This window comes from Oreochromis niloticus, linkage group LG14 (assembly GCF_001858045.2).
Source record: "Oreochromis niloticus isolate F11D_XX linkage group LG14, O_niloticus_UMD_NMBU, whole genome shotgun sequence".
NCBI lineage: Eukaryota > Metazoa > Chordata > Actinopteri > Cichliformes > Cichlidae > Oreochromis > Oreochromis niloticus.
Genome location: NC_031979.2, coordinates 22,123,164 through 22,148,683, shown reverse-complemented (window position 1 = coordinate 22,148,683; position 25,520 = coordinate 22,123,164). Strand labels below are relative to the sequence as shown.

General features: G+C 40.3%; 2 protein-coding genes across 4 annotated transcripts; both read left to right on the top strand.

Moving 5' to 3' along the window:
- Positions 1–1,846: 1,846 nt before the first annotated feature.
- Positions 1,847–17,951, top strand: rtn2a (reticulon 2a). 3 transcript variants are annotated; one of them, XM_005455758.3, is made up of 10 exons: positions 1,847–2,194; positions 3,100–3,153; positions 3,623–4,213; positions 5,295–5,492; positions 10,774–10,981; positions 11,446–11,584; positions 13,691–13,760; positions 13,853–13,899; positions 13,989–14,047; positions 15,855–17,951. In XM_005455758.3, exons 1-10 carry the CDS (start codon positions 2,164–2,166, stop codon positions 15,928–15,930), a joined length of 1,473 nt encoding a protein of 490 aa, XP_005455815.1. In that variant the 5' UTR covers positions 1,847–2,163; the 3' UTR covers positions 15,931–17,951. The 3 variants fall into 3 exon arrangements, with proteins under 3 accessions (XP_005455815.1, XP_019200749.1, XP_025753900.1); XM_025898115.1 differs by lacking the exons at positions 1,847–2,194; positions 3,100–3,153; positions 3,623–4,213; positions 5,295–5,492 and adding exons at positions 6,628–6,691; positions 8,560–8,606; XM_019345204.2 differs by lacking the exons at positions 1,847–2,194; positions 3,100–3,153; positions 3,623–4,213; positions 5,295–5,492 and adding an exon at positions 6,586–6,691.
- Positions 17,952–18,634: 683 nt separating this feature from the next.
- rhoub (ras homolog family member Ub) lies at positions 18,635–24,771 on the top strand. The gene is made up of 3 exons (XM_003450807.5): positions 18,635–19,078; positions 21,039–21,097; positions 22,664–24,771. The coding sequence occupies exons 1-3, from the start codon at positions 18,880–18,882 to the stop codon at positions 23,117–23,119; spliced, it is 714 nt and encodes a 237-aa protein (XP_003450855.1). The 5' UTR covers positions 18,635–18,879; the 3' UTR covers positions 23,120–24,771.
- The last annotated feature ends 749 nt before the right edge of the window (positions 24,772–25,520 follow it).

Sequence of the window (25,520 nt, the reverse complement as noted above, 5' to 3'; positions counted from 1 at the left end):
ATCGCACATATTTCCCATTTCCTAGCGAAATTTTAACAAAGTGTCTGGTGGCCCAAGACTTTTGTACAGTGCTGTATGTTCAGATATTGAGTCCCAGTGAGTTAATCATGAGTTAAATCCACTGTGAAGCTGAATTCTATTTGTGCAAACTGGACTTTTGAAACTTTTGAACCATTGGCTACCATTCTGCCCTAAATGTTGAGAATGGTAAATGGTACCAGCTCCTTTAGGCTGTGTACCATCATCTCTGATGTGTGACAGAAATCTAAAAGAAGTGCTTTAATGTTCATTTGAAACAGAAAGATATGCTGTTTAAGGCTAAAATGGAGGATAAAAATAAGCTAAAATAAAAGTGGAAGTCATTCAGATGAAGAGACAGATGATATGCAGCAAACTGGCCCTCTAACTTGTAACCTGCTGATTGTGTGTCAGATGACACCTCTGCGTCTTAATCTAATTAGTTTGTGTATTTTTGGTTTCTGACCTGGTTTACCCGGGACTTTTGCGGTTAAGAGCGTTAAGGTCTATGTGTGTCTCTTTGTTGTCATCAACCTAAAAGTAGCACTAAACCTTTTATAAACTGACACTGGTCTTTGTGTTTGTCTGATCATGGAAACTGCCAGGCGTATAACTCAGGATGTGACTGTTTGTTTTAACATAAATAAATGTAGAACTGTTCAATTACATGTGACGCTAACAGTGGATAATAATGACTGTTTCAGCTGCATGCGTAGTGTGCTGTTGTCTCTCAAATCATTTCGTGTTTAAAGCAGTTCATCAGTTTTCTACCCCGGTTATGGAAATCATTCAAGAAAACATAAATTGTTTTTGACATCTCTCAAACATTTGGACATCAATCTGTCAAGCGAATACAATACATGGCTTAAGTAATTTGGTCTATTCCCAGATAAAACCCATTTAAGCTGTTACACATCACCTTAAAATTAGGTTTTAAAAAAAGTTTACGTTTAGCTTTTTTATGAGTAAATATGTGAAATTTTATATAAACTATGAAAAGGAAAATATATCTGAATTTCTTCAGGAGGTCTTTGTTGAGGCACAGCTTTGACCTAGTGGCAGCTGCCATGACGTCACTCAGCTTGCACTTCTATTCAGTTTTTTTGTTTCCTTTTTTTATTACAAAAATCTAGTTTAAATCTATATTTTTCCTTTTTAAATTTCCTTTAGCTACTTTACAAATGATTACAAAAATGACTCAAACATCTCAGTATAAGAGCTGGGGTTTGGATACATTAGCAGTGTACAGTTTTAGAACTGAAAAGAAGAGTCTGTGTTGTAGTTCGAATGCTGAATTTTAAATCAAAGGCAGAATAAAAAGCATTATGAAGATGTCACACAGCACTTTTTTTTTATTAAACCTTTGTAAATTAATTAAAAACCAAAATATCACAGTTTTTATAGCTGCACAACACTGCCTCCTGGTGTTCAATGTTTCCCGGGCCTTGTTTCCAATCTAATTAAAAGCTTTTACTTGAATTTCTATGTTACAATATATTATATACTGCATCTTTTATGACTGTGGTTTTAGTTGTGCTTTTATGAGAAAACAGAATCTGATCTGTATTACTAAAACAAACTAAAACTGACAAACCTTACATGTTAGTAATGGGATGTAATTGAGGATTCAGCTCACCATGCCCGACCTGAAATGATTCCTTCTCTGCGTATGCTTTGCTTTATGTTCATGTTTTACATTATTAATGTCTTCCTTCTCTTACGGCCTGATTCGATCAGATCCTGAGATGGGATCACATGATGACAGAGAGAGGGAGAGGGGATAGATAGTAGCTGTGAATGGGAGCTGACAACAAGCTGAGACAGACAGACACTCGTGCTCCCCCCCCACCCCTTTTGCTGTAGCGTACACTACTACTACAGCTGCAGCCTTAGCGATGGAAGAGGAGATGTAGAGGGGAGGATGGTGGAGTGAGGCAGGGCGGGGCTGTTGAGTGACTGAGCGAGAGGCAGGAGAGGGAGGAAGCCTCTCAGTAGATGACCGAGACACAGAGGGAGGAGGAGAGAGAGAGAGAGAGAGAGAGAGAATCCACAGGACGTGAGTGCCGGCAGCAGAGGAGGAGGAGGAGGAGGGGGGGAGCTTCCAGACTGGATGACTGGATGGGCCCAGCAATGCCTTGATGGAGCATGGGCCAGGTTTTAGGATTCTCCCACTGCCGTGAGTCTGCTTTGGTCCTTCAGCTTGTGTTTCAGTGTTGGGGGCGTCTGCATTTGCTTATCTCACCTTTCCATCATCTCTTATATTCCAGCTCAGTATCTTTTCCTGCTAACTGCTATGAGCATCGTATGTGTTAGCTCTCCCCCTCCCTCCTCTCCTGCATGCTCTCTGTTCCTCTCTCCTGCTCATACCTTTGATAAACACATGGCTTAATGGAGCGGATGCAGTGCAGAAGCAGATTGTTTGGTTGTTGTTATCTAGCGTTGGATGGCAGATGTTTATTTGGTTGTGTCTGAGAGGGCTTTTCAGCCAGGCATGTTAGGCATGCAAGTTATTTCAAGCTGCCACAAGCTTCTGTTGTGCTTTCATATCTGCCTTTTATTTCATCTTTCTGACAGAAAATGGGCACGATCCTCTCTACATTTAAATTAAAGTGGCTGCTTATTTGCATGTGCAGACGAGAATATGCTGCTTCGTTCCACTCCCTGGTTTATTTATTAGCTAAAGTCATGCTGGCTGTCTAATGTAGTGAAGGCCTTTACTGCTGCCAGTACAGCTCTGCAAGGAAATGAATCAATATGCTACAAAATGGTTGATATGCACACAGTTTTATGCTGTGTTGTTTTACATAGAGGTTGAAATTGCTGAGTAGGTTACCTCCCAGTTTTTTTTCGATGTGTACAGTCACAGTTTACTTATAACCCTTAAAACAGTGACTCATAGCGAGTTACTGCAATGCTTCTTTTGTGGTTTTTAATCACTGGAAGCAACACCTACGTTCAGTGTTTTTTAGGCTGCGAGCTCAGTGTGAGATGGTGGAAAGAATGGATTTACAGCAGCGTGCCTTAAACATTTCTATGTTTTACCTGTGGGTTCATGCAAAAGTTTCACTGTTTTCCTTTCAGAGGAATATGGCTCCGTGGCATCCACTCCAGACTCAACTCCTCCCTGCACTGATGGTAAGCAGATACTTAACATCCCCAGAGATATTCAGTGGCAGAATGTCTACTCATTGATGCATCGTTGTCACTGATGCAAGTTCAACTAAATGCACCTGTCATGCAACTTCTCTAACGCTAGCAATGAAGATCCACAGGTTAGACAAATGCTGATTTGTTCATTTTGCAAGGAGAGCTGTTTTTGCACTTATCAAAGAAGGCTTCATCTTTCGACTCCGCACTCTTTCTTCTCCCTGACATCAAATAGGATGCCTTGGAGCTTTCATCTGTCGTTTCCATTTAATAAAACTAAAATCTCTCTCCTTGCATAACACTGCACTAACACTAGTATCACCCCAGTGTCTTTAGATTATTTGTAAAGTGGTTATTTTCCCAGCTTGTGTCCTGTTTCTTTGTCCCTCTCCGTTTTGTTGCTGTGTGTCAGTCTGTATGTTGAGGTCACATCCATCTTGTTTTTCTGTTCTTTCAGGTGGAAATGAGGAGTCAGAGATGTATGAGCTGCAAACGGCCAGGGAGTGGTCCGACGATGATGACGGGGGAGATGGAGATCCAGATGATGATGATGAGGGACTGGCTTCATCCCCGTCCATTTGGGGCACACCGCGTCAGAACTCCTTCGAGCAGACTTTCTCCTACATCGCTATTGCCGAGGCTGAAGCAGTGGGCACCTCTAGACTCCTCCGCGATCGACGCAGGGCTGGTTCTCGAGGAAGTCGCACTCCTCTGAGCCGCACGGACACCCTGGAAACACTGTTGGACTCCCCTGATGTAGACTGGGATCCTCAACCATTCCTCAGTAGAGAGGAAGAAGAGGAAACGTCAGAAAGCAGAGACCATGAGAGAGTTGAGACGAGGACAGAAAGTGCTGGAGAAAGAAGGGAAAGGGAGCAACAAAGACAAACTGAAACTATTACAATTCAGCCCTCTCCCCAAAACCTGGACCCAGAACCTCAAGGGAGCGATGAAGGAGTTCAAAGAGAGGAGAGTGTTAACGAGAGTGTGGAGAATTCCCCTTCCATCCTGCCATCCCTGCAGCAGAGCCCCTCACAGATACTTCAGAGTGAGAAATATGTGATGAGGTTGCTTCATTCTGTGTAGTGTGAAACTCTAAAATATGTAGTGTCTGGGAAGTCTCAGGATGCCCCAGTACAGAGATGACTAGCTTGGTTGAGGGAGCAGTAGGTTTTCAACCAAAAAAATGTAATGAGCTCTTTGCACAACTGACTTGTAATTTTAAGCATACTGAGCATTAGAGTAGATGTTTTACAAGTGTAGCCTGTATCCATAAATCACTATGAACTCTTATGATCAACTACAGATACAATAAAATACAAAAAACTGGGTTTAGGACTGGGTTGTCATTGATTCTGTCAGTCAGCATAATGATCTTGTCAAAGGTCTCTTAAAGTCCTCATGTGATGTACAAAAAGATTATGTAGTAGCTGTTTTACCTTCATTTTATATTATTTTTACACTGAATTTGAAACATCTTGTAAAGGAGTCTTTCCAAATTTTACATTTATTGAGTATCAGTAACTTTTTTACCAGTGTTAGTTCTCAATTCCTCCTAACTGTCTCCAGCTGAGACTTTCAAATCTTTGTGTACTGAGAGCTTGAGTGATGACTTTGCCTTGAGTCATGCGCCACGTTAGGTGGGTCTGAGGCAGAAGTGATGACAAATCAAAATGATTGGACAATTGTAGCATCGAAAGGCCGCATACAACCAAGATCTATTTTGTAAACTTTATATGTGGAAATGGAAAGTGGATTTTTATGAATACAGTTCATTACATATAAAGTTATTGTGCTTTAAATTAAAAAGTGAGAAAAAATAGCATGTATAAATAGAAGAGCAGTGGAACCCCAGATGTAATTTTTATTTCTACAGACTCTAAAATACCTAATTAACTGCTCTAATCTAAACTACATTCAATAGTCTAATAGTCTCACATATCACTTGTATCTTGTGATCATGTTAGTGTAAAAGAGATTTTGTTTATGGTGAATGTTATAAAGAAAAATAGTGGTCAAATCAAACAAATCATCATTTTTGTGCAAAACATAGTTGAGAATGCTGCTGTTTAGTTTAGCATATTCAACGTGCTGTCATTACCATAGTGACACATTTTTCTTTTTCCCAGCAGCAGCAGCTGAGCCAGTATCTCCCGTTGCCAGGGAAACCATTTCAGTCAAGCTTCTCACATCTGTGCGACCGGGAGACCCAGCGTCATCTTCGCCGCCTGCCATTGGCCTAAACACTCAGGAACAACTGGTCAGAGATCACTGGTTTTCAGCACTTAACCTAACAGAGGACTGGACAGCATGCACACACATAGCAGGTAGGGGAATAAAAAAACGCTGTCTTCTCCTGACCTCTGCCTCTTCTTCTCTTCTCTCGTTTAGCAAGATTCTTTCACTGAGCTTAATCAATACTTTAAAGAAAGAGAATATCAGGTTTCACTTTCTGCATGGACCTTCAGGAGCAGGCAGACAAAGATAACTGACCCTCTCCCCACCCCCCTGGAAGTCCTGGCTGTTCATGGTCTCCGTAATAACCCTCTCTTGGGATTTAAGGAGTGATTGGCTCATTGTGAGCAAACCATAGCTGGCATTGGCTGACTTCTCAGATACATGCTGATGTCAGCAACACAACAGAAAGAAAGATGTAGATAGTATGTGCAGATTTGTGGTAGTTTGCTAGCATTGTAGTGGTGAATTGAGCCTTGAAGTGGATCCTCTGTCAGAGTGGAGCTCGGTCTTATTTTAGATGACTGTTTGAGCGTTAATAAATGTGCGGTCAGGCTGATGACAGAGATTAGGGTCCCCTGAATAAGTACTGCAAATATATCTATTGGAACATCATGTTTCTTTTGGTTTTCTGACTGCTTTTAGTAGCTTTGTATCAAATGTCAAATATTGAAACTGGCAATGAATAAATGACTGGGTTCTCTCGAATATTTCTAAATCATTCAGCTACTTTTAGTCAGTAATTTTAACCCTTGTGCTGCTAGTTGTTTTTAGACATTTGACATCTTAAGCATTTGTCTTGTTTGTTTTGTCACATTAAATCGTAAGCAGAATTAATAACTCTAGAAAAGCTGAAAAAGAATGCAGCTTTTCAATCACTCTTCTGTTTTTTTGTCAGCAGCAGAAACAGAAAGATGGGACCTGGTGACATAACAGAAAACAAGACACCCATTCTCCTGTTTCAGGCAATTTAAAATAAAAATAAATAAAACAAAATCCCAGTTTAAAGGAATGCATTCATGCATCTTTCTTTAGAGTTATTTTAAATGAAGTCAGAAGAGATCTAGTGTAATGGTTGCAAATCATCTCTTTATGGGTGAAGCTCTTGTATTCTCTAAGAGTGCTGGGCGGTGCTGCACATGAGATTATTTTGGGCTGTCAGGCCTTTGGACTGCTGAGCGAGCAGTGGGTGGCCAAAAACAGCTCACAGGGGTGAGGGGTACACAGAGAGAGAGAGGGGCAGAGGGTGTGAGGGGAAACGCTGGAGCGGCAACCAAAATGGCCAGTAAAGGTGAGATGCTCTGGATTGATGTGGAAATAGAATTTTTGTACACCTTTATAGGTGAGCTATAGGTCTAAGCTTAGTGTGATGAGCTGAGGGACAGCTCCCGCAAAGAGCTGTTTCATTTCAGTTAAATTGATGGCAGAGGAAAGCTGCAGATTCATGTGGTGGACTGTTCAGCTTTCTGACTGGCTTAGAGAAGGCTGGTCTGTCAGAGTCCTGAAGGTTTAAACTGAGTGGATTTCCTGCTGCTCGCTGGAGATGGGTGTTTCCATCAGCTGCAGGTGTGTTTGGTACTAAACTAATCAGTTGTTCAAATATAGCCACGTAGCCTCTTTATCAGTACCCTGGATTTAAATGAGCACCAGCCATTCAAATGACTATAAACTTTCAGTCATGGTTTGTAATATATTTGCCAGCTGGGTTCTCTTACTCTTTAGTGTTTCCTCTTTAGACTGAAGAGCTGGCACAGATGGAGATATTTCATTCTAAAGTAGTATGAGGTTTTGTGGCGACATGATTGAGCTGACATGACCGGGCACAAGTGAAATGGATTTTGGGGGCTGAAATGAAATTATGTCAAGTCAAGGTGGCATAAAACACGAGTCGGCCCTATTACTTCTGTTTGACTGGTTAATTGACAGTTGATTGACTGTTTGTTTGATTAATTATAATCAATAATACAGTAACATCCTGTATATCGTACTTAAAGCACTGCAATTCAGCTAATGTGAATTGCACCATGTTTTAGCTCAGTACTTGATATGTGGTGAACTGTGGATGCGCCTGGATAATAAATAAAAAAAAGACCAAAGCCCTTTTGTACCTTTTTTTTTTTGTATATCTTTATTTGTACTCTTAATGTGGTCATTATAACCCGGGTTTTATGGAGTTTACTCACTTTTGGAGCCAGGCTCAGTTGTCCATAAGGTGCTGCAGTTCTTCATCTTAGTGAACTATAGTGGACTGAAGAATTAAGCTAACTTGTAACCAGTGAAATACTTCCTGTCATGTGGAGATTAAATATTTAATGCATGGGTGGGCAATTAATTTTGCAAAGGGGCCAATGGGACTGTTGTGGAGAGCCATACCAGCAACTCTGAACTCAATTCTGGTTAACATGAATTTTATCTATTTATAAGTTTATTGGTGCAGCCCTTCACAACAGTCCTAGTTTCTCATGTAGCCCTTTGGGAGAATTAATCCATTAGTTAATGTCTTAAGTAAAGTGACTGAAAGTGGAGCCCAACTGATATAGGATTCTAAGACCGATACTGTTACCGATAGTTGATTTAAAAGTTCGAGATTCCAATATATGTGCAAATTTCTTCTTTCTCTCTTTATGTGTAGTTATCTATTTATTCGTTTACTCTCTGACTGTTGTGTTTGTGGCACACACAGGAACACATGCCACAGCAGAGTACCTTCTGCTGGACAAACTATGCAATGTCAACACTCATAACATGGTTGAAGGGTGTTTCTCCAATTTCCTGTCTGCTTTTGAAGTTTTGATTTATCAGCCCTCATACATGCCAATGCAAATCGATCAACAAATAGCTAATATTATTTGTCTGATAAATTGGTCACGTTCTGTTTGAAAGGAAATGGCAAATAAATAAAAGAAATAAACCAACTTTAGGGGATTACAATGGGAAGTCACCTATATATATATCTCCTGCCGTGTTTTTGCATATTTACTCTATACTAGTGTGTTTAGAAAACCCTGAGCAAGTAATAGAGAGCAAGTAGTAAAGTACAAGTACAAGGTGTGTGAAGATGAGCCAAATACAATGTGTCTTCCATGGCCAGTTTTGGTGTCTTACTGCTGTTTATGTATTATTACACTAAACATGCATCCTGCTGTGTCTCCATGTGAGTGTCACTGTCCCGGAGTGGCAGCAGCACAAACAAACACTATGAACAGGTGTGTTCCAGGGGCATCATGGGTATTAATTGTGTGCAGTGATGTTTATAAATAACCCACCTGCTGTCCGTGCACTCTATTGAAAGAGGCTTCCCTTTATTCTAATGCTGAGGCTTAGCATTTCGCTGAATGACGAGTACAAAGTACCAGGTCTCTCCCTGACAATAATTACACAGCACAGGGACACTGCATTTACAGTGAGCTGTGTGATGGAATTTTAATTACTGTTAATTGCTTAATCGTTTTCTGTAACATTAAAAATGTTAAGAGAAAAAAGATGAAGAATCACGAATTCTACTGTGTACATCAAAGTTGTTCACTGTAGTACGCCATGACTCTGCAGACGCCTCAGTCTCCACGGCACCTGTTGCTGGGTGACAGAGAGGGAAACTAACAGGGTGTGGAGAAGAGGGTGCCGATGTCCTGACGTCTGACAGCAGGTGCTGTGAAAGGCTCCATTTAAATTCCCCTCGACTGCTTGTTTCCCTCTTTCATCTGAGGGCTAAATTTAACTGGACCTAGAGCCTGATGTGTCCTCGGAGCTGCCCTGTGTTCTTTCATGCCTGAGGCCTAAAATCCCTCCTTGCCTCATGTCTCCAACCTCTCTGGCCACCCTTTCCAACTCTTTTCCTGTGCTCCAGGTGCTCTTTCAATGGTGATTCCTCAAAAATAAAAAAGGGATTAATAAGCCAAATGCTGAGGAGTTTAAATGATACAGTAGCTTTGTTAAAATCAAATATATTGTCAACAGCTGCCTGGACTTTTCAGCCACTGTTTTGGGGTTTTTCTGCTTCCTATTCTGTTGGCTCTATTGTTTTTTTTACCTTTTCTTTTCTTCGGTTGTTGTCAGAGGTGTACGTACACTCATCATGGACATAAATGTCATGGTAATTTGGGGCTTTTGCCATTAAACTGTTCTTTTTCCGGGTAAGCGTGATTGTACAGCTTACATCGTCAAAAACTTTACAAAGCTTGAATTGGATGCAAACGTTTGATTTTAATTTAGATTTTCTCCAATCCAAACTGGGTCAAAAGTAGACATACATGCCCAGTAATATTTGGTTTAATGTACCTCAGCAAGTTGCAACTTGACCAAATGCTTTTGTTACATATCAACAAACTTCTGGCATATTTCTGGCTAGATATTTGACTGCTCCATGCAGAATTGGAAGAGTTAGATTAGGTTAGAAGTCAGGGGTTTGGGAAGTCCATTCTAGAAGTTTAATGTTTGTGTTTGGGACCATTGTCCTGTTGGAACACACAATTGTATCCAAGTTTTAACCATCTAGCTGTTTTGCAGTGAAGTTGAAGAATTTAGAGGTAGTCATGCTTCATTATTTCATCCATTTTCTGCAGTGTACCAATACCACTGGCAACAAAACAGCCACAGATCATGATGCTACTACCACCATGCTTGATAGTTGGTACTGTGTTAGGTTTATTGTTTGAAAGCCTCACCTTTACCTATCCAAACATACCTCTTGTGATTGTGGCGAAACAGCTCAATCTTCATCTTGCCTGGCCATAAAATGTTCTCCAAATGACATTTGGTTTGTCCATGTGGGCAGCTACAAATTTCAATCGAGCTTAAAGGTATCAATTTTGGAGCAAGGGCTTCTGACTTGGTCAGCACCCTCAGTCAATGGCAATATAAAACTGGCTTTGCTGTGGACAGTGATGTTGGTGTTCCAGCAGTTCCCAGTTCATTGCAGGCTTGAATGGACTGTTAATGGACTGTTTCTGAATATATAACCAATTTCCCTTCCTCTAAGGGTGACAGTTCGTATCTTCTTTTGAACCTTGGCAAAGTGGTGACACATCTGAATAACTTGTACTTGGAATCTGCCCTCGTTTAAAATTGGCTTCCAAACTTATTTAAACCTACATTTCTCCTTTTTAGATCTTCACTGAATTCCTTGAACTTAGTCATTTTAATATGTGCTTTAAATAAATCATTTAGATGCTGGCAAAGCATTATTTAATACAAGATTTAAGTGAATGTATGCATGTTTGACCCCTCTACACCTCTGTGCTGTACAATCATTCCACCCTGGAAATCGAACATCTCAAAAAAATATTGTAAAAGTCTCAAATTTCCATGATATTTGTGCTTATGATAAAGCATGTAAATTTCTGACCACACGGTACACACGGTCTTGCCTTTTAGTGATGGACTTGATCTACTGGAAGGACACGGAGCGGAGTGGCATGGTGCTCACAGGGTTAGTGGTGGGATTGCTGTCCCTGTTCCAGCTCAGCATCATCACTGTGGTCTCCACAGTCTCCCTGGCTATCATGTGCTTCACCATCTCAGTACGGATCTACTACCAACTCCTCTACATCCTCAGCTGGGGTGATGGAGAGCATCCGTTCAAGTAAGATGCTGTGCTTTTATTTAGTGAAGGGGACTTGAACTTTGTTATTTTAGTTTTTATACAAATTAATATAGAATGTGCTCAAGACCAGGGGGTTAAGATAACAGCTTTCATTCAGGAAACCTTTCTTTTTTCTGTTTGTTAAAACATACTTGAAATTTTGTCAGTTTTGTTGAATTTTCCTTACAGGATACTCATCTTGTTGCGACGCCTATTTATAAAATGATAGCTTTATATGTAAAATGGATTTTAAATAGCTGCTAATGACCTGGGAAATTTCAGAGATTGGGCAATTTAAAGGCTAGGATTTGAAAGTTATGACAAGTATTTGTGCTTGAAGGATTTAACTAAATCTGTGTGGAATCTGTGTTTTTAAGGAGAAATGACTCAGAAAAGACTCAAAAATAAATGCAGTGCAAAAAAATGTGAGACTAAATCTGACTTTTGTTGTCCTGTCCTGTCAGGTCTTATTTGGACTTGGACATCAGCTTCAGTGGAGAGCAGGCTGACCTCTATATGCAGAAACTCATTGTGATGACTCTGTCAGCTGTTGACACTCTGAAGAGACTCTTTTTTGTTGGCAACCTTTTTGAATCCCTCAAGGTAAGTTAAGCTTTTTAGTCAAGTTACTTTTTTAAAATGATGTGTGTGTATGTGTATACCAGCTTCACATTTACTCTCCTAATCACCTGTCTTCAGTGATTTGTTTCGCTTTGTCCAGAACCTCTCCTCTCCATTTTTATCTTCATTTTATCATCATTAACCCAGATATCACTCCATCTCCGTAGTCCTTCATTTTGCTTCATCATCTGTCATCTTCCTCCCTGCCTCATCCCTCTATCACTGGAGGTTAGGTCATTGCCATGCCAACTGTTACTCTCATTCGCCCGGCTCAAAGCTGAAGCCTCTCCTCCTAAATAAGTTAATAGCACTGCTGGCAGCTGGCAGTCCCTGTGACATATTTTTGGTAATTGTTTGGAAGGCTAAGTGTCCCTTTGGATAAAGAACCCTTTCAGATCAAATTGAAATGCCTCACTCTTCTCATCCAACCCGTGGCTATGCCTCTCCTGCTAGCAAGGCTTTGCTAGCAGGAGAGATCATATTCATCAAGTCAAAAGCGGAAAATCTGCCAGCATCACATAATTAATGATTTATATAGTTTGCTGTGACGGCAAATGCTTTGTTGCAGTTTGTTAGATAAAACTTGATTGACTTTAGGTTTATGTCCTTTCTCTGAAAGCGAATGCATAAAGTGCCAGTTCTTAATTAGCCTTTGCCACAGTCATCACTGGGCTCAAGTCATTTCAACAAAATACATATATTGAACATAAAGTGCACAAAAAAAACAAAACAAACAAAATGTACCTGAAAAGGAGTGGGATGAAGAAAACTTATTAAATCCCACCCCTATATTCACTCATCAACAAAAAACAATAAGCTTCCCGCAGCTACGCCCATCGTTGCAAACCAAACAAACCAAACCAAGCAAAACAAATAGAACCTTCATAACTGAATACAGAATATATTAATTATAAATTGCGTTACCACAGGTAACAGGCAATAATAATTACAAAGTAACAAACACACATACATATACATATATATCTACACACACGTACATATATACACATACATACGCACACACTTTTTTTTTTTTTTTTTTTTCCCCTTGGAATCCATACCAGCAGTGGTAAGAGAACAGACATTACAGAGCACACTAAAACCATCATTGATTATACTGTGACCAGACCAACTGTTTGTAGAGGAATTTAAATCTATGAATATTTTTGCATTGTTTCAGTTGTAAACTCAGACTGTTCCAGATTTTCATACCACATACAGACACACAAAAATTTCAAATGTAGGTGTGTTCTTGAGTAATGCAAATGATACAAGTCTAAGAAAAGTTTGAGGGATCCTCTGAGGGGTCAAAATGGTCAATCAAGTATGAACAAAAACTGTGTGATGGTTACTTACTTTTGATTAAATTTAGAGTAATTTCCACTTATTTCATAGAGAGTAGTATTAGACTGGGATAGGAGCTATTGATGCAGCATTCACTATACAACTGTACCAGTCAGTTACAGTATAGTTAGTAAACTTGACTGCCAGTATTGGAATAACATGCAGAATACTCTATTTTTTACCAGTATCAGTAAAACATCTACATAAATATGAAATTGTAGTTGTTAACAGCAGACAGAAATAACTCCTTTGCAATAAATGGTGAGTCAGCGTAAGCTGACTGAGCCCCTTAATCCCAGGACCCCCTGTTCTCAACCCTGACCTTGCTGGAATGTGGCATGACACACAGGGATATGTACTCAGAGACACCCGAGATAAGCTGGAGTCTCCTTCCATCTGACACAGGGTGTCCCATGTCAGTATCCTATGTACAGTGACAGAGCCACTGGGAAAAATGTGGGGAAAGAGTCATATCATATTGGGGGGTGGGGGTTATATTTTAAGCTTATTTTATCCATCAAGGAGAAATTATGTCAGTGACAATAATTTAATGAATTCTGTATCCTATTTACATAATACAGTGGAGCAAAATCAACAGTGTGTTAGTGTGATGGACTGTTTTCTAGCAGAAGGAAATTAAAACCAAATGGAGGTTTGCAGGAGGGTTTCTTGATAACAGCTTAACTTTCTGGTGAAAGCTAAAGTCTGTGCAGCTGTTTCTTTATTTTATGTTTATTCTTTTAGTTCCTGTTTCTGATGTACCTTGTGACATACCTGGGAGACCTGTGCAATGGCCTTACTTTGCTCATCATCAGTAAGAAATGCATATCATCACTGGACATATGAAAACTATTGATGCACTCTTTGTTTATCACTTTGGCAACTCTACTTTTTTTCCTCTTCTAGGTGTGATCGCTGTCTTTTCTCTGCCCCTTTTTTATAGACGACGTCAGGTAGCAACTTTTTTTTTATTTGTACACTCACTGATATTTAATGTCCATCATATCCTTTAACATTTTTCCCTTTTTCTGTTATATTCCAGGAGCAGGTTGATGGCGTTATTGCAAAAATCCAGGCCCACATTTACAACGTCAAGGACATGTGAGTATGACGCCATCCTGTGGCAGAAAGGTGCCATCACCAACACAGTGGAGCTCATGATCTCAGATTTTTCTTTTTACTTTAAGTATGCACTAGAGCTGACTGCACAAAGTTTAAGTCACACTGTTTAACACAGTATATAGTCTATAGCACTATACAGTCTATAAGAAGAATAAAGAAATATGCCAAATATATTCATTGCATATATTCATATATTCATTCTGATGCCAGGTCTCTCTTGGAAATGAGATTTTAAATCTCAATGAGATTTTTACCTGAATAAATAAAGGACTAATAAAAAAAAATTGCTACATTACTCATATATGTTTTTAACACTATAAGGAAATTAAATTTTGAACATGTTGAAAAAAAAACTCTGAATCTTTTGGCACTTTGTTTCTAGCAGCCTGTTGTAGAAACACAGACATGAACGGGTATTTTTGCACAAAAAGGTGATTCTCAAAGTGCTGTTAGCTGAAAAGTTTCCACATATCTGCAAGTGTGAAGTGTGCAGGACAAAAGAAGACACAGGAGTTCTTAAAAACTATCTGCATGAGATGTGAAAGTAGAAAAACCTAAATAAATTAGACAATATATTTTTAAGCTATGTATTGCAAACATAATGCCAGATATAGCAAATATGATACAAAGTCAAATTAATAAAAGCAAATAAATCTTAAATTAATTTTTGTTTTTAATTAAAAAAATATATATTTATACATTTCTGGCAATTATGTCATGATTCAGCTTTAAAGGGTAAATAAATAGGATATGACTAATAGATTAAAAAAAATAAATCCAGCAAAGACTTGAAACAGGACCTGAGAGATGCATCTGGCCCTTCAGCTGATCCATCGACTGTGCATCAGAAATGGTCTTAGGGGAAGGGTGGCTGTCATTCTTCAGGAAGGGAAGCAGGGAGAAAAGGCTGAGGTGTGCCAGATTACACAAGAACTGGACTGAAAATCAATGACAAATCCCACTTTACATTTTTTTGAGAAGGGACGCTCAAGATTTTGCACAGTGCAGCTATTAATAAAGCAAACACCTTATACTTTACGTCACAGCATTTTGTTTCAGCTGGTCAGCAGGCTGAGACTAAACATGATGCTGAATGATTTGTAATAATGCCATGAATAATAATGATCATTAACTGGTTGTAGTGTGTATGCTCATTAGCTGCTAATTATTGGCCGAATGTTGAAGTATAGAGAGTTAGCTTTGAGATCCACTGTTAGTTTTGCATTAGTTTTTAGCTCTTTTTAGTTCACAGTGGGATCTCTGAATTTTTAATGTTCACAGCCTGGTTCCATCAACTTTTTTTTCTTAGTCAAAGAACCAGATGTGTCCTTTTTTCCTGTCTTTTTTCCAAACGAGAAAATAAGTAGGATTAACAAACCTGGTTGTTGATCCAAACCACTAACAACCAAATTGGTTTATCCATTTCCCAGTCATGCCTTCCAAGCCCACTATAATATGCTGATATAGTTAATGGCAGTGACAGTATCACGCACACACAATGACAAGAAGAAATAGCAGGTAATCCTTATCAAAATGGCTTCAAGACACTAAAACAAACCAGGGGAGCGATCTAATGTAAGCAATTTAAAAGGTTTTACTATATGGCTAGCTAGTAGGACGAGCTAAGGGGACTAACAATGTTGGAATGTGTTCCTTAAACATAGGATTTATCTGTGGGACATACCTGTCTAGTTTCTGGCAGCACATTAACACACACTTAACAAAAAATAATGGTGGTGAATGATGCTAATTTTCACTTATTGTCACTTATGTCTCTCCCCTGTAGTCTTCAAAGACTTGTCCAGGGTGGTGGCCCTCCTCCTGATCCAACTCCTGGTGGTGCCAAACCCAAAACCCAGTAATCACTCATGGACAGCAACTTAAAGAGAAGCTACAAGAGTTACAGACTGTCACTCAGATGTCTTACATGGCAGTCTGTGCTCAGAGCTCCACAGAACAGAGCTCCAGAAACTGGGGAAGGGAAGGAAAGGGAGGTTATTTAAATAAATGATGAGGAGGACTACGCATGGTACTTCACACTAACTGTATCCAAGTTATAGGGGTTAGAGGATGGGGCTGAGATGATTCTGCTTCATGGTGAAATGAAGGTGTATGAATCCTGGATAGGACTCTTGCTGCTGGTGTCGAAGACGAAGAGATTCTGCAGCGCAGGTGATTGCGCATGACCATCTTTGGAAATATTGTTTTTGACATGTAAAAATAATTCAAAAAGTGTCTTAAATTGAGCTGTAGTCCAAAATGAGGTACAAGACCATAAAAGGGAAGTTCCCACGCTGACAGCTACACGCCTGAGTAAAGGGAATCGAGTCGTTGAGAGGATTTGTGCGAGAGGACTAATACAGGGGTCAACACAGATCACGGCAGCATAAAACTGGCAATTAAAGATGTGTGTGAAATCACATGTACATTTCTCCATGCATATTCATTCACATGACTGTTTATCTGTGTGTATGCAGGTGTGTATGGACGTTTCTGTGTGTGTGTGTGCATGTATGCGAGTAACTGACATAGAGCTTGCTCAAACAAAACTGTTACCCAGCAATTAAAGTCACATTTCTTAATTTTCCAAAATTTTGTGTTTCTTTTCAGCCTCGCTGGCATCCATTTTTATTCACTATCAGTCACCCTTTTTATGTTTTGTGTGTGTTTTGGGTTTTTTTTCTTCATTTCTTCATTGCTTACACTAGAAGATTCATGGATGTAGTGAAGGAGGACATGCAGAGAGTTGGTGTGATAGAGGAGGATGTTAGGCAAAGGGTGAGATGGAGGCAGATCAGCTGTGGCGACCCCTAAAGGGAGCTGAAAGGCACTGCTTTCCCTCCTTTGATATAAATAATAAGATAACTGAGCTCCTCAGTGACTTTAGTAATTTACAATATTATAAATTTTACAAGAGGAAGTTCTTCTCTGGCAGAGTACCAGAGGCATCAGTGTTGCTGAGGAGTTTTATGATTGCGTATATGGGCAATAGACAAAGTGCTAAGATTTCCCATCTTCTCTCTGCTCTTAAAGTGTTTTATCTCCCGTTGTAGAGGAAGCTTGTGAAGGAACGTGAAAGTGAAATACAGCAGGTGCCTTTTCAACCACAGGTTACAGTGCATGATCTGATTCACAGTACTCACAACTTGTTTCCTCCAACAATGCACCACTTCTCGTATCAGCCTAACCATTTGTTTCCCAATAATGGAGTTTTGTATGTGTACAAAACTTACCGGATTCCTATATCTGTACAGGGCAAGTAATCTTATATGGAACTGTAAGTGCATCTGTTTTAGGAATAATAAAATTATTCAGGATACTCCACAGTTGAAGTCCATATTTCCCTTTAGTGTCTGCTGTTAAAGCTCACACAAAGACTGTTATGCCTTATAGATGTGAATTTGCATCCAACAGAGAAAGCATTGCTACAGTCATAGATATAACCCGTTAAAAACCAAAACCTAATGGCCAGTTAGTGTCAGAAATCATGTGCTGCTTAGTCATAGACAGTATTAGTAATAGCATAGACACACCCATCTGTCCTTTCTTTAAAAAGGTAAACATGATGAGCAGTTTCTTTATGCAGCCACACAGCTTAACATGTATAAATCTGTTTTGTCATGATTCACATGTACATATTTAGCAAAGCTGCTACTAATTCAGCCAAACTTCATTTTCATACAGTTGTCATACCAAGCCTAGATTACCAGATCTTTTTGTTTTCTATTTGCTGTGTAAATATGAAATCTTTTCATTCCTTTTCATTCAATTTCCAAAAAATTGACCACTCGTGACCTGCATTATCTTAGTGCACTTTTCTTTGTATTCCTGAAAATAACTAGTTTTATCGCTGGAAAAATAAACTCGTAAGAGATCAAATCAACATATACTGTGGCTTTTTTTAAAAAAATACAAAAGTATCAATGCTACATTGTTTTCAGGTATGTCAGTTTCTCGCTGCAGCCACAAGGAGGCGGCAAAAGGCAAAATATTCGGTTCAGTTTTCGAGGTTTCCGGTGTCTCTGACAAATTAGCATAAGAAAGCGGATCACCTTAGATATTGGACAGTTTAAACCAGGCCGATCACGTGGAGAATTACTTTGAATATTTCCATTTATTGATTGATTGAGTAATCTTGTAGATTCTTGCTGTTCCTTCTTGGAAAAGCGTACAAAGTACAAGTTAAAGTAAGTCAGGAGGCTGAAGTCTGGGTATGAAATCTATGTTCAAAAAGGGCATCAAGGTTTCCTCCTAACTGGTGAGGACACGTCTGGACATGCCTACAAGAGGTCAAACATCAAGCCCATAGCAACCCAGTGTGTAACAGGTTAAACGAGAAAACTACACAATAATATATTGAAAGGAAAGATTGATAATAATAATAAAAAACAGGATCGTTCCTCTTGTTTTCTAATTTCCCCAAAACAGTTTAATAAGGGTAATGTTCTTTTCTTCAAAGAACACTTGGATCCACACTCCCACGTTGCTGGGCGGAGCCAATGAGAAAAAGTAGGTGGGATTAGTCAAATTAATCCTAAAACACACACAAAAAACGCTTTGGATCCTCCCTCGCCTTGTAAAACTGCAGAGTGTTCAGCGGCGCAGTACTGGACGGTAACTTCCCATACTGGATTTGACAGCGCGTACAGGAGGAGAGGTTTTACGCACGAGCTCCATTTGCGATCATAACCGTTGTGGGGGGGGAAAAACTGCAAAGGAGGAAAGAACCTGTTCTCATGGTGGGTGTTTCACCGGTCCATCGAGGAGATCGCGGTGCAGAGCTGGCTGACTGAAAGGCACCTCCACTCAGAATGGATTACGGTAGGACCATGGCCCCTCCAGTGCCTCCTCATAAACCCAAACCTACCCGGCCAGGACAGGCGCAGGAGCGGCTGCTGAAGTGCGTCCTGCTGGGCGATGGAGCGGTGGGAAAAACCAGTCTGGTGGTCAGCTACACCACGAATGGATACCCGACGAAATACGTCCCTACTGCATTTGATGACTTCTCGGGTAAACCGACATATTATTTTATTAATTTTATTCCAGATTTTAGAAATGTTGCAAATGCACAGGCAGGCCGTGTATGTGTGTCAACTGTCCAGGTTATTTTAATGAGGTGCATAAACTTAATAAAAGTTATGACACTTTGAAAACCCTCCTATAGAAAATCTGTTGGTTTCCATCCACCTGTCAGTATCACCCATTTTCCACAGGATACCTTTTCAACTCTTGCTTGTTTTAGAGATCAGCTTCGCCCCACCCCACTTATATTCCCCAGTGTCCCTCTATTATTCAGATGTTAAGGACTGATAGCTGTCTTTGTGTTTCCTGCTATCTTGTCCTCCATCAGCGGTAGTTAATGTGGATGAGGTATCCTCCCTTGTGTAGCTGGGTTTCCATTTGGCGCTGTTCCACTTTCTGGCTCAGTAATCCCTGAAAGCTTTTGCGATGTAAGAGAAGAAAAACAAAAATCCTTTGAAGGTGATGTTTGAACACGAACAGTATTGGAATAGAAAAAAAATACACGGTGACCTGTTGATCACTGTTATTGACGTATGATCACATCTGTTATTTAGACATACCATTTGAAATGCAATTTGAAATGCAGTTCTAGAGCTACATGGGAGCTGTTTTGTTGTTTTTGCAGGATTATACCCTGATTTATATACAAAAATATTTTACCTTTTCAAAATCTAACATTTATATTTAAAAAGAAAATGACTGGCTGTGAAAAAACTTGTAAACTTAATCATTTTTGCCATTAATCATAGCTAATTCCCTGACATTACTCTTGATAAGCATTAAAAGGAACAACTTGGCCAACCCAAATCTCATAAAACACTCTTGGAGAACACACACCGCCCTTAGACAAGTGCTGGCTCAACTCTTCCATACAGAACAGAGGTTGGTTCACTGGTTCACGGGTTTTGGATTGCACAACTCTGCCTATTGTTGTCAGCCTTGACCCCAAGGCCTCTCTTCTATACTGAAACGGGCACATCTGTTGCAGTAGCTCTGAGGCAGAGATTGTCTTTCTCCCTGGCCTGACAGAGAGTGATTGTGCAGTTGGGGCCCTTAATAGTGATGTCATTTTTCAGTGCCTGGAATCAGAGCGTTCCCTTGAAAGCTGACTTCTGAGCAGTTACACAATGCCACAGGTGGCAGAGACTTGGAGAAGCGGGAGGCTAGGAGACTGGACAATAAGGAGTTTTGGATGAGAAAATCAAAGGAGTATCATATGTCAGGTATTAGGAAATGATTACCCAATGGCATCTCTCTTATGTTCCTTCTTCTGTGTCCTCCCGCGCTTTCCCCCCCCCTTGCCTCTGTGAAAGCAGGGTGTTCTGACGGCTGTCCTCCTATATGAATAGTTCCAGCAGAACCCTTTGATCAGGTGGTATGACCAACCAAACGCTCCAGGCCTATTGTAAATGTTTCCATGTGCCTGCTGCTCTGCGTTGTGTTCAGTTTTCTGAAAAGAATAAATGGCCCTGTAATGAAACTCACTGTGAGATGACTCACTCTCTTTTCCAATCTGGAAATGAGGCCTATTGGAAGAGAGTCACTAAATAAACAAAATCTGCTTTGTTTTTACCCCCATGCACACACACATACACACACCATCAGACAGCCTTGGACTGGCCTCTGCCAAAACACAGCACAGAACAAAGCCCACCGAGCGGTCTGAGCGACAGTAAAGTGTTACTGTCTGAACGGTAACTGGCAGAGTGGGTGGGCGAGACAGAGCAAGGCCATTTGCGAGCTGGAAGAGCAGAGCAGGCGACAGCGGGGAGTCTTTTTGTTTTTTAAACTGTAAGGGTTTTGTTTATTGCTGAGAGTGTTGCGGTTAGTAGCTGTGTGTGTGTGCATTAACTCAAGTGTCAGGTGGGGGTTACATACACAGCCTTAAAACTCATACCGTCACCTGTGACTCACTTTGTTTTCTCTCCGTCCGTTTCTGTATCTGCAGCTGTGGTTCAGGTGGATGGAAGCCCAGTCAGACTACAGTTGTGTGACACTGCGGGACAGGTGAGTTTGCACACAAACACATTGCATTACCACTCGCACTACGCAGGTCATTGACATACAGTGCCTGCATGCTTCTCGGCCTTTGCTCAACATAACTCTCACATGTTGGTTGATTAGTCGCCAGTGCTTGGTTGCAGTGTTATATGCAGAGTTATGCAGGAGTAGTTTTTAACAGCAGATATTAGGATCCGTGCATGCTCCTAATGTTTACAAAGACATTTTCAAAAAAAAAAAAAATTCTTGAGTACATTTGCAGACTCATCCTCACTATATTTGAGGCACTGAACTGATGGAACAAATAATCGGTTAAAAGTCATTTGGTTATAAAATTATTATTAGTTGTAAACTGTTACTAAGGTGAATGCCACTGTGCTACACAGAGCTTGCCAGGTACATTTATTGACTCATTATAATGTTAATAGGCCAATCTTGGAAAGAACATGTTGTGAAACAGTTTCTCTTTCTCTGGGGCATTGGGTGGTTGTTTCATAACCCACTACAGTCAAACCCTGCCCTGGGAGCAGCATATTTGACATTCACAGCCGCTGTGAGGGCACTGCCAGTTCTGCATGGAATCAAAGACAGTTTGGCTATAAAGTGGAATGAGGCTTTTGAGTAAACCCCTAATACGTGTAAAACCTCACAGCATGTTCTGAGCTGTTCACGGCGTTAAATCTGCACACACATACACGCAGACGCATCCGCACGCAGACAAGCTGGGGCAAATTCAACTAGATAAAAGTCTACAAACACTTACTGTAGTGATGCAATTCTATGCGAGGGTGGGGGGTGAGCTTGAACCAGAGACTGGTCGGGTGTGCCAAAAACGTTGAGATGAGAGGGGAGAGAGCGAGGAGAGATGGAAAGACACAGAAGGTCTGGAAAAAGATGATAGCAGCCACTTCCAGGGCTGATAAACAACGTCGCTCCTCACTCAGAGATGTTGATACGTGTGTGTATATTCTGCAGATGGGCCTACGTCATCAGATCGCAAAGCGCAGCCAGACCTTGTGTGTGTCAAACTCAAAAGCTGCATGTGCTGGGCCTCAAATCCAAATGTGGAAACTACTGATTTTTTTTCTGCACATTTTAATTGTGTTTTAAGGGCACAGAGAGGGATTGCGGCATTGTTTAGTCAAATAAGGATTTGTAGATATATGCTGGAAAGGATGGAGTTAAACGGAAAAAAAGGAGAGCTCTGAGTCAAGTTACTGCCAACCTTAATCTGTGTACTCAAGGATGTGGGAGGCCCATGTAAGTTAAAGCTGTGTGGCTCCAAAGTGTCAATTTAAGAGATTTACTGCAAATGGTATAAATGTGTGGGCAGGATTTGTCTGTTCTGAATATTAGCGCAATATAAACACTATCGAGACAGTTTGTTATTTAACAGTTACTGGCACCACTCCCTTTCCTGTGATGTGATGTTACAGTACTTGAGTGTGTTCAAGTGCATCTGTGTGTGGTCAGAGTAAAAGGAGGCAGCTCAAATCAAAATAAAGACTCTGAACCTGACAAATGTTCAAAAAAATATAAAATAAAATTCCTCTCTTTGTTCTTCTCCATCAGGACGAGTTCGACAAACTCCGCCACTTCTGCTACAGTCGGACAGATGCCTTGTTGCTCTGCTTCAGCGTGGTCAGCCCCGCCTCCTTTCAAAACGTCTGGGAGAAGTGGGTCCCCGAAATCCGCCGCCGCTGCCCCCTGACGCCCATCATCCTCGTAGGGACGCAGTGCGACCTGCGGGAGGACGTCAAAGTGCTGATCGAGTTGGCAAGAAGGAGGGAGAGGCCGGTGCCGGAGGAAGATGCCAGAGCGCTGGCGGAAAAAATCGGGTCTGTGACGTACGTTGAGTGCTCAGCACTGACACAAAAGAATCTGAAGGAGGTGTTTGATGTGGCCATCTCTGTGGGACTGCGACAGTCTGATAGGAGAGCGCGGCGGGAGAGGAAGGTCCGCAGCACAGCCGATAAGATGAAGATGCTCTCCAAGTCCTGGTGGAAGAAATATGTGTGCGTCCAGTAGGGGGGAAGGAGATAATATTTCTGTAACTGATGTAAAACTGGAACTGCTGACATATTTGGGTGTGCTGAGTTGGATGTAAGGACTCCTTGTTACTTTCACATGGACGGCCTCAAACGACCTACTGTGACTTTAATTCGATGGAGCAACAGTTCAGCAGGGCCACCTGGCTAAGCTATATGGCTGTTTGGGGATTTGATGGTTTTACTTTGGCCAGAAAAGACCCTTTGTTGATGCCTAAGAGACAGCATAAGGTTGTAACCACTGTCTGTTCTTCAGAGCCAGTATGTAAAATGTGACTGTGACCATCATGGAACCAAAAATTATGGCACTAAGACAGTGTTACGGCTCATGGACTGCATATCATACAGAACTTGTCCAAAGGAATTCCAGCTGACTTGGGGGTCATTAAGGTGATGATATCACATATTAAGAAATATACTCTTTCTTTTTTATGATTTGGTTCATTTCTTTATCAAAGTATATTATTTCATTTGATCTACACTGTAACTCAGATTTCAAGACTTGCGATAGATTTTTTCCCGATTTTCTTTTCAATTTTGTTTTATTGAATTCAAAACACGAACTGCTCTGTCTAAAAGCCCAAATTGAACATTGCAAGCCCTGCACTTTTTCCAAACAAGAGGCATCTGTGAGTCAAATAGCTTCTAAAATAGACTCTGTAGTTTATCAGATTTAACTCATCCTTTTAAAAATTTACAATCAAATGTATATGAGTATAATTTTTTTTTTTTATGGAATGATGATGACATCTCCAGGATGTGTATGGCCGTTTTAAATGGTGTATGTTATGCTACAGGCTGTCGTAGTTTTGTCACAGCTGTTAATTGGCCATTAAGCTCCTTTACCAACAGATTGATTTTGCAAAATATTAATAGCAAAGATCTGATCATCATCCAACCAACACAATCTGGAGAACACATCTCTGCTGTAGGTTTATGGACGTTTTAGCAATATCTGTTTTCACTTTGACTGATTCCAAAATGTTAAAGCCAGTTCGACTTCGTAACATTTTGTTACTGTTACAATGTTGCAGCAATACATGGGTTATACCACTGTACCTTGGTCGTATTATCCACATTTCAAACACATCACTGAAGTCTGGCTATGCAATGGTCTTTGGACCAGTGAAAGAGTGGAAATCCTTCTTCAAAAGTAGGATCCAAGCAGGTAAAGGCTCTTAGCTGCTCCGCTCACTGCTTTGGATGATCACAGGGTCTTTCGTTGTCAGTCAGTATAAAACGGAACTCTCTCCACTTTTGAGATTATGCAGTAAATGAGGTGAAATCGCCAAAGAGACTGATTCTGTGTTTGCTTCTTATTTTTCAGAAGCCTTTCATTCATCTGTCTATTTATCTGTTCCTTCTGGGCCAATAACTGATCAACAGCAATACAGAGCAGATGTATGAGATCTCACACGCCATTATGTATGTTACATAGTGATCATTTGATGTTTGTAATGTCATCAGGATAAATCTGCTTGTACAGATACAGTATAAGTGACTCGGTCTTTGTCTGTGCTGTCCCAACTCTAAATGGGCTCCGTATGATTGTTTCAGTTTGTGTCTGATTCTGCCATGAGAGAAGTTCTTTGGGTTTTATGAGTGGAACTAAATAAAATGTGAAATATTTAACCTGCCTTTGTCGTTGACTCTTCTGTGGAGCTGTGTTACATGGTCGCGTGGTAGAGGGCAGGGGAATGTTTCTGAGGTTAGTGGTTACTACAGAGTATGAATAGACGTTTTCGTGGATCTCATATGTCCTAAAAGAGAAATTTGATCCAAATGTAGAGGTTTACACACAGGGTTTTATTTGCTTGCCGCAATGAGGATCAGAAAAACATACGCAACTCTATGTGTGTGTCCTCTATCTTTTCAGAAGTAAAATATCCCCTCTCTAGTCCCCTTTTTTTAGCATTTTCACTATTGTTATCAGTTGGATCTCAATTAAGAATCATTATACTAGATGTAGTTGACTCAAATTACCTTATAGTACTGTAAAAGCAATTACAGTAAGTGATCATTAACCATGAAATAACCTGACATAGAAACAATAGTGAAGAACTGCTGCATGTTCTATCACCAGTCATTGATTCTGCATAGGTAAGCAGTTCTCTCTAAAATGAACTAAAACTTCATTTTTGTTGGAAAACGCTTCAAAGATTCAGAAACCTCAGAGGTTTTGTCGGGAACCAAGACTTTTAACTTTGCAGGATCAGATGATTATAATTGACTAAAATAGCCCTTTCCTGCCATGTATAGCTGGGTGTCTACACCACACTACAACAATGGCAGAGAAGGATGGTTAGCTAGGTATCTTGTACTTGTTTAGAAACACTAATGATAGGGTAGGTGACTAAAAAGAGAGTCTGTGTCGTCTGGCA

Excerpts from the sequence above, each read along its gene's own strand:
- rtn2a (XM_005455758.3), top strand. The coding sequence starts at position 2,164 with ATGGGCCAGGTTTTAGGATTCTCCCACTGCC. Across the intron at positions 4,214-5,294 it reads CCCCTCACAGATACTTCAGA|CAGCAGCAGCTGAGCCAGTA; the intron begins GTGAGAAATATG and ends TCTTTTTCCCAG. Across the intron at positions 5,493-10,773 it reads AGCATGCACACACATAGCAG|TGATGGACTTGATCTACTGG; the intron begins GTAGGGGAATAA and ends CTTGCCTTTTAG.
- rhoub (XM_003450807.5), top strand. The coding sequence starts at position 18,880 with ATGGATTACGGTAGGACCATGGCCCCTCCAGTGCCTCCTCATAAACCC. Across the intron at positions 19,079-21,038 it reads TGCATTTGATGACTTCTCGG|CTGTGGTTCAGGTGGATGGA; the intron begins GTAAACCGACAT and ends CTGTATCTGCAG. Across the intron at positions 21,098-22,663 it reads TGTGTGACACTGCGGGACAG|GACGAGTTCGACAAACTCCG; the intron begins GTGAGTTTGCAC and ends CTTCTCCATCAG.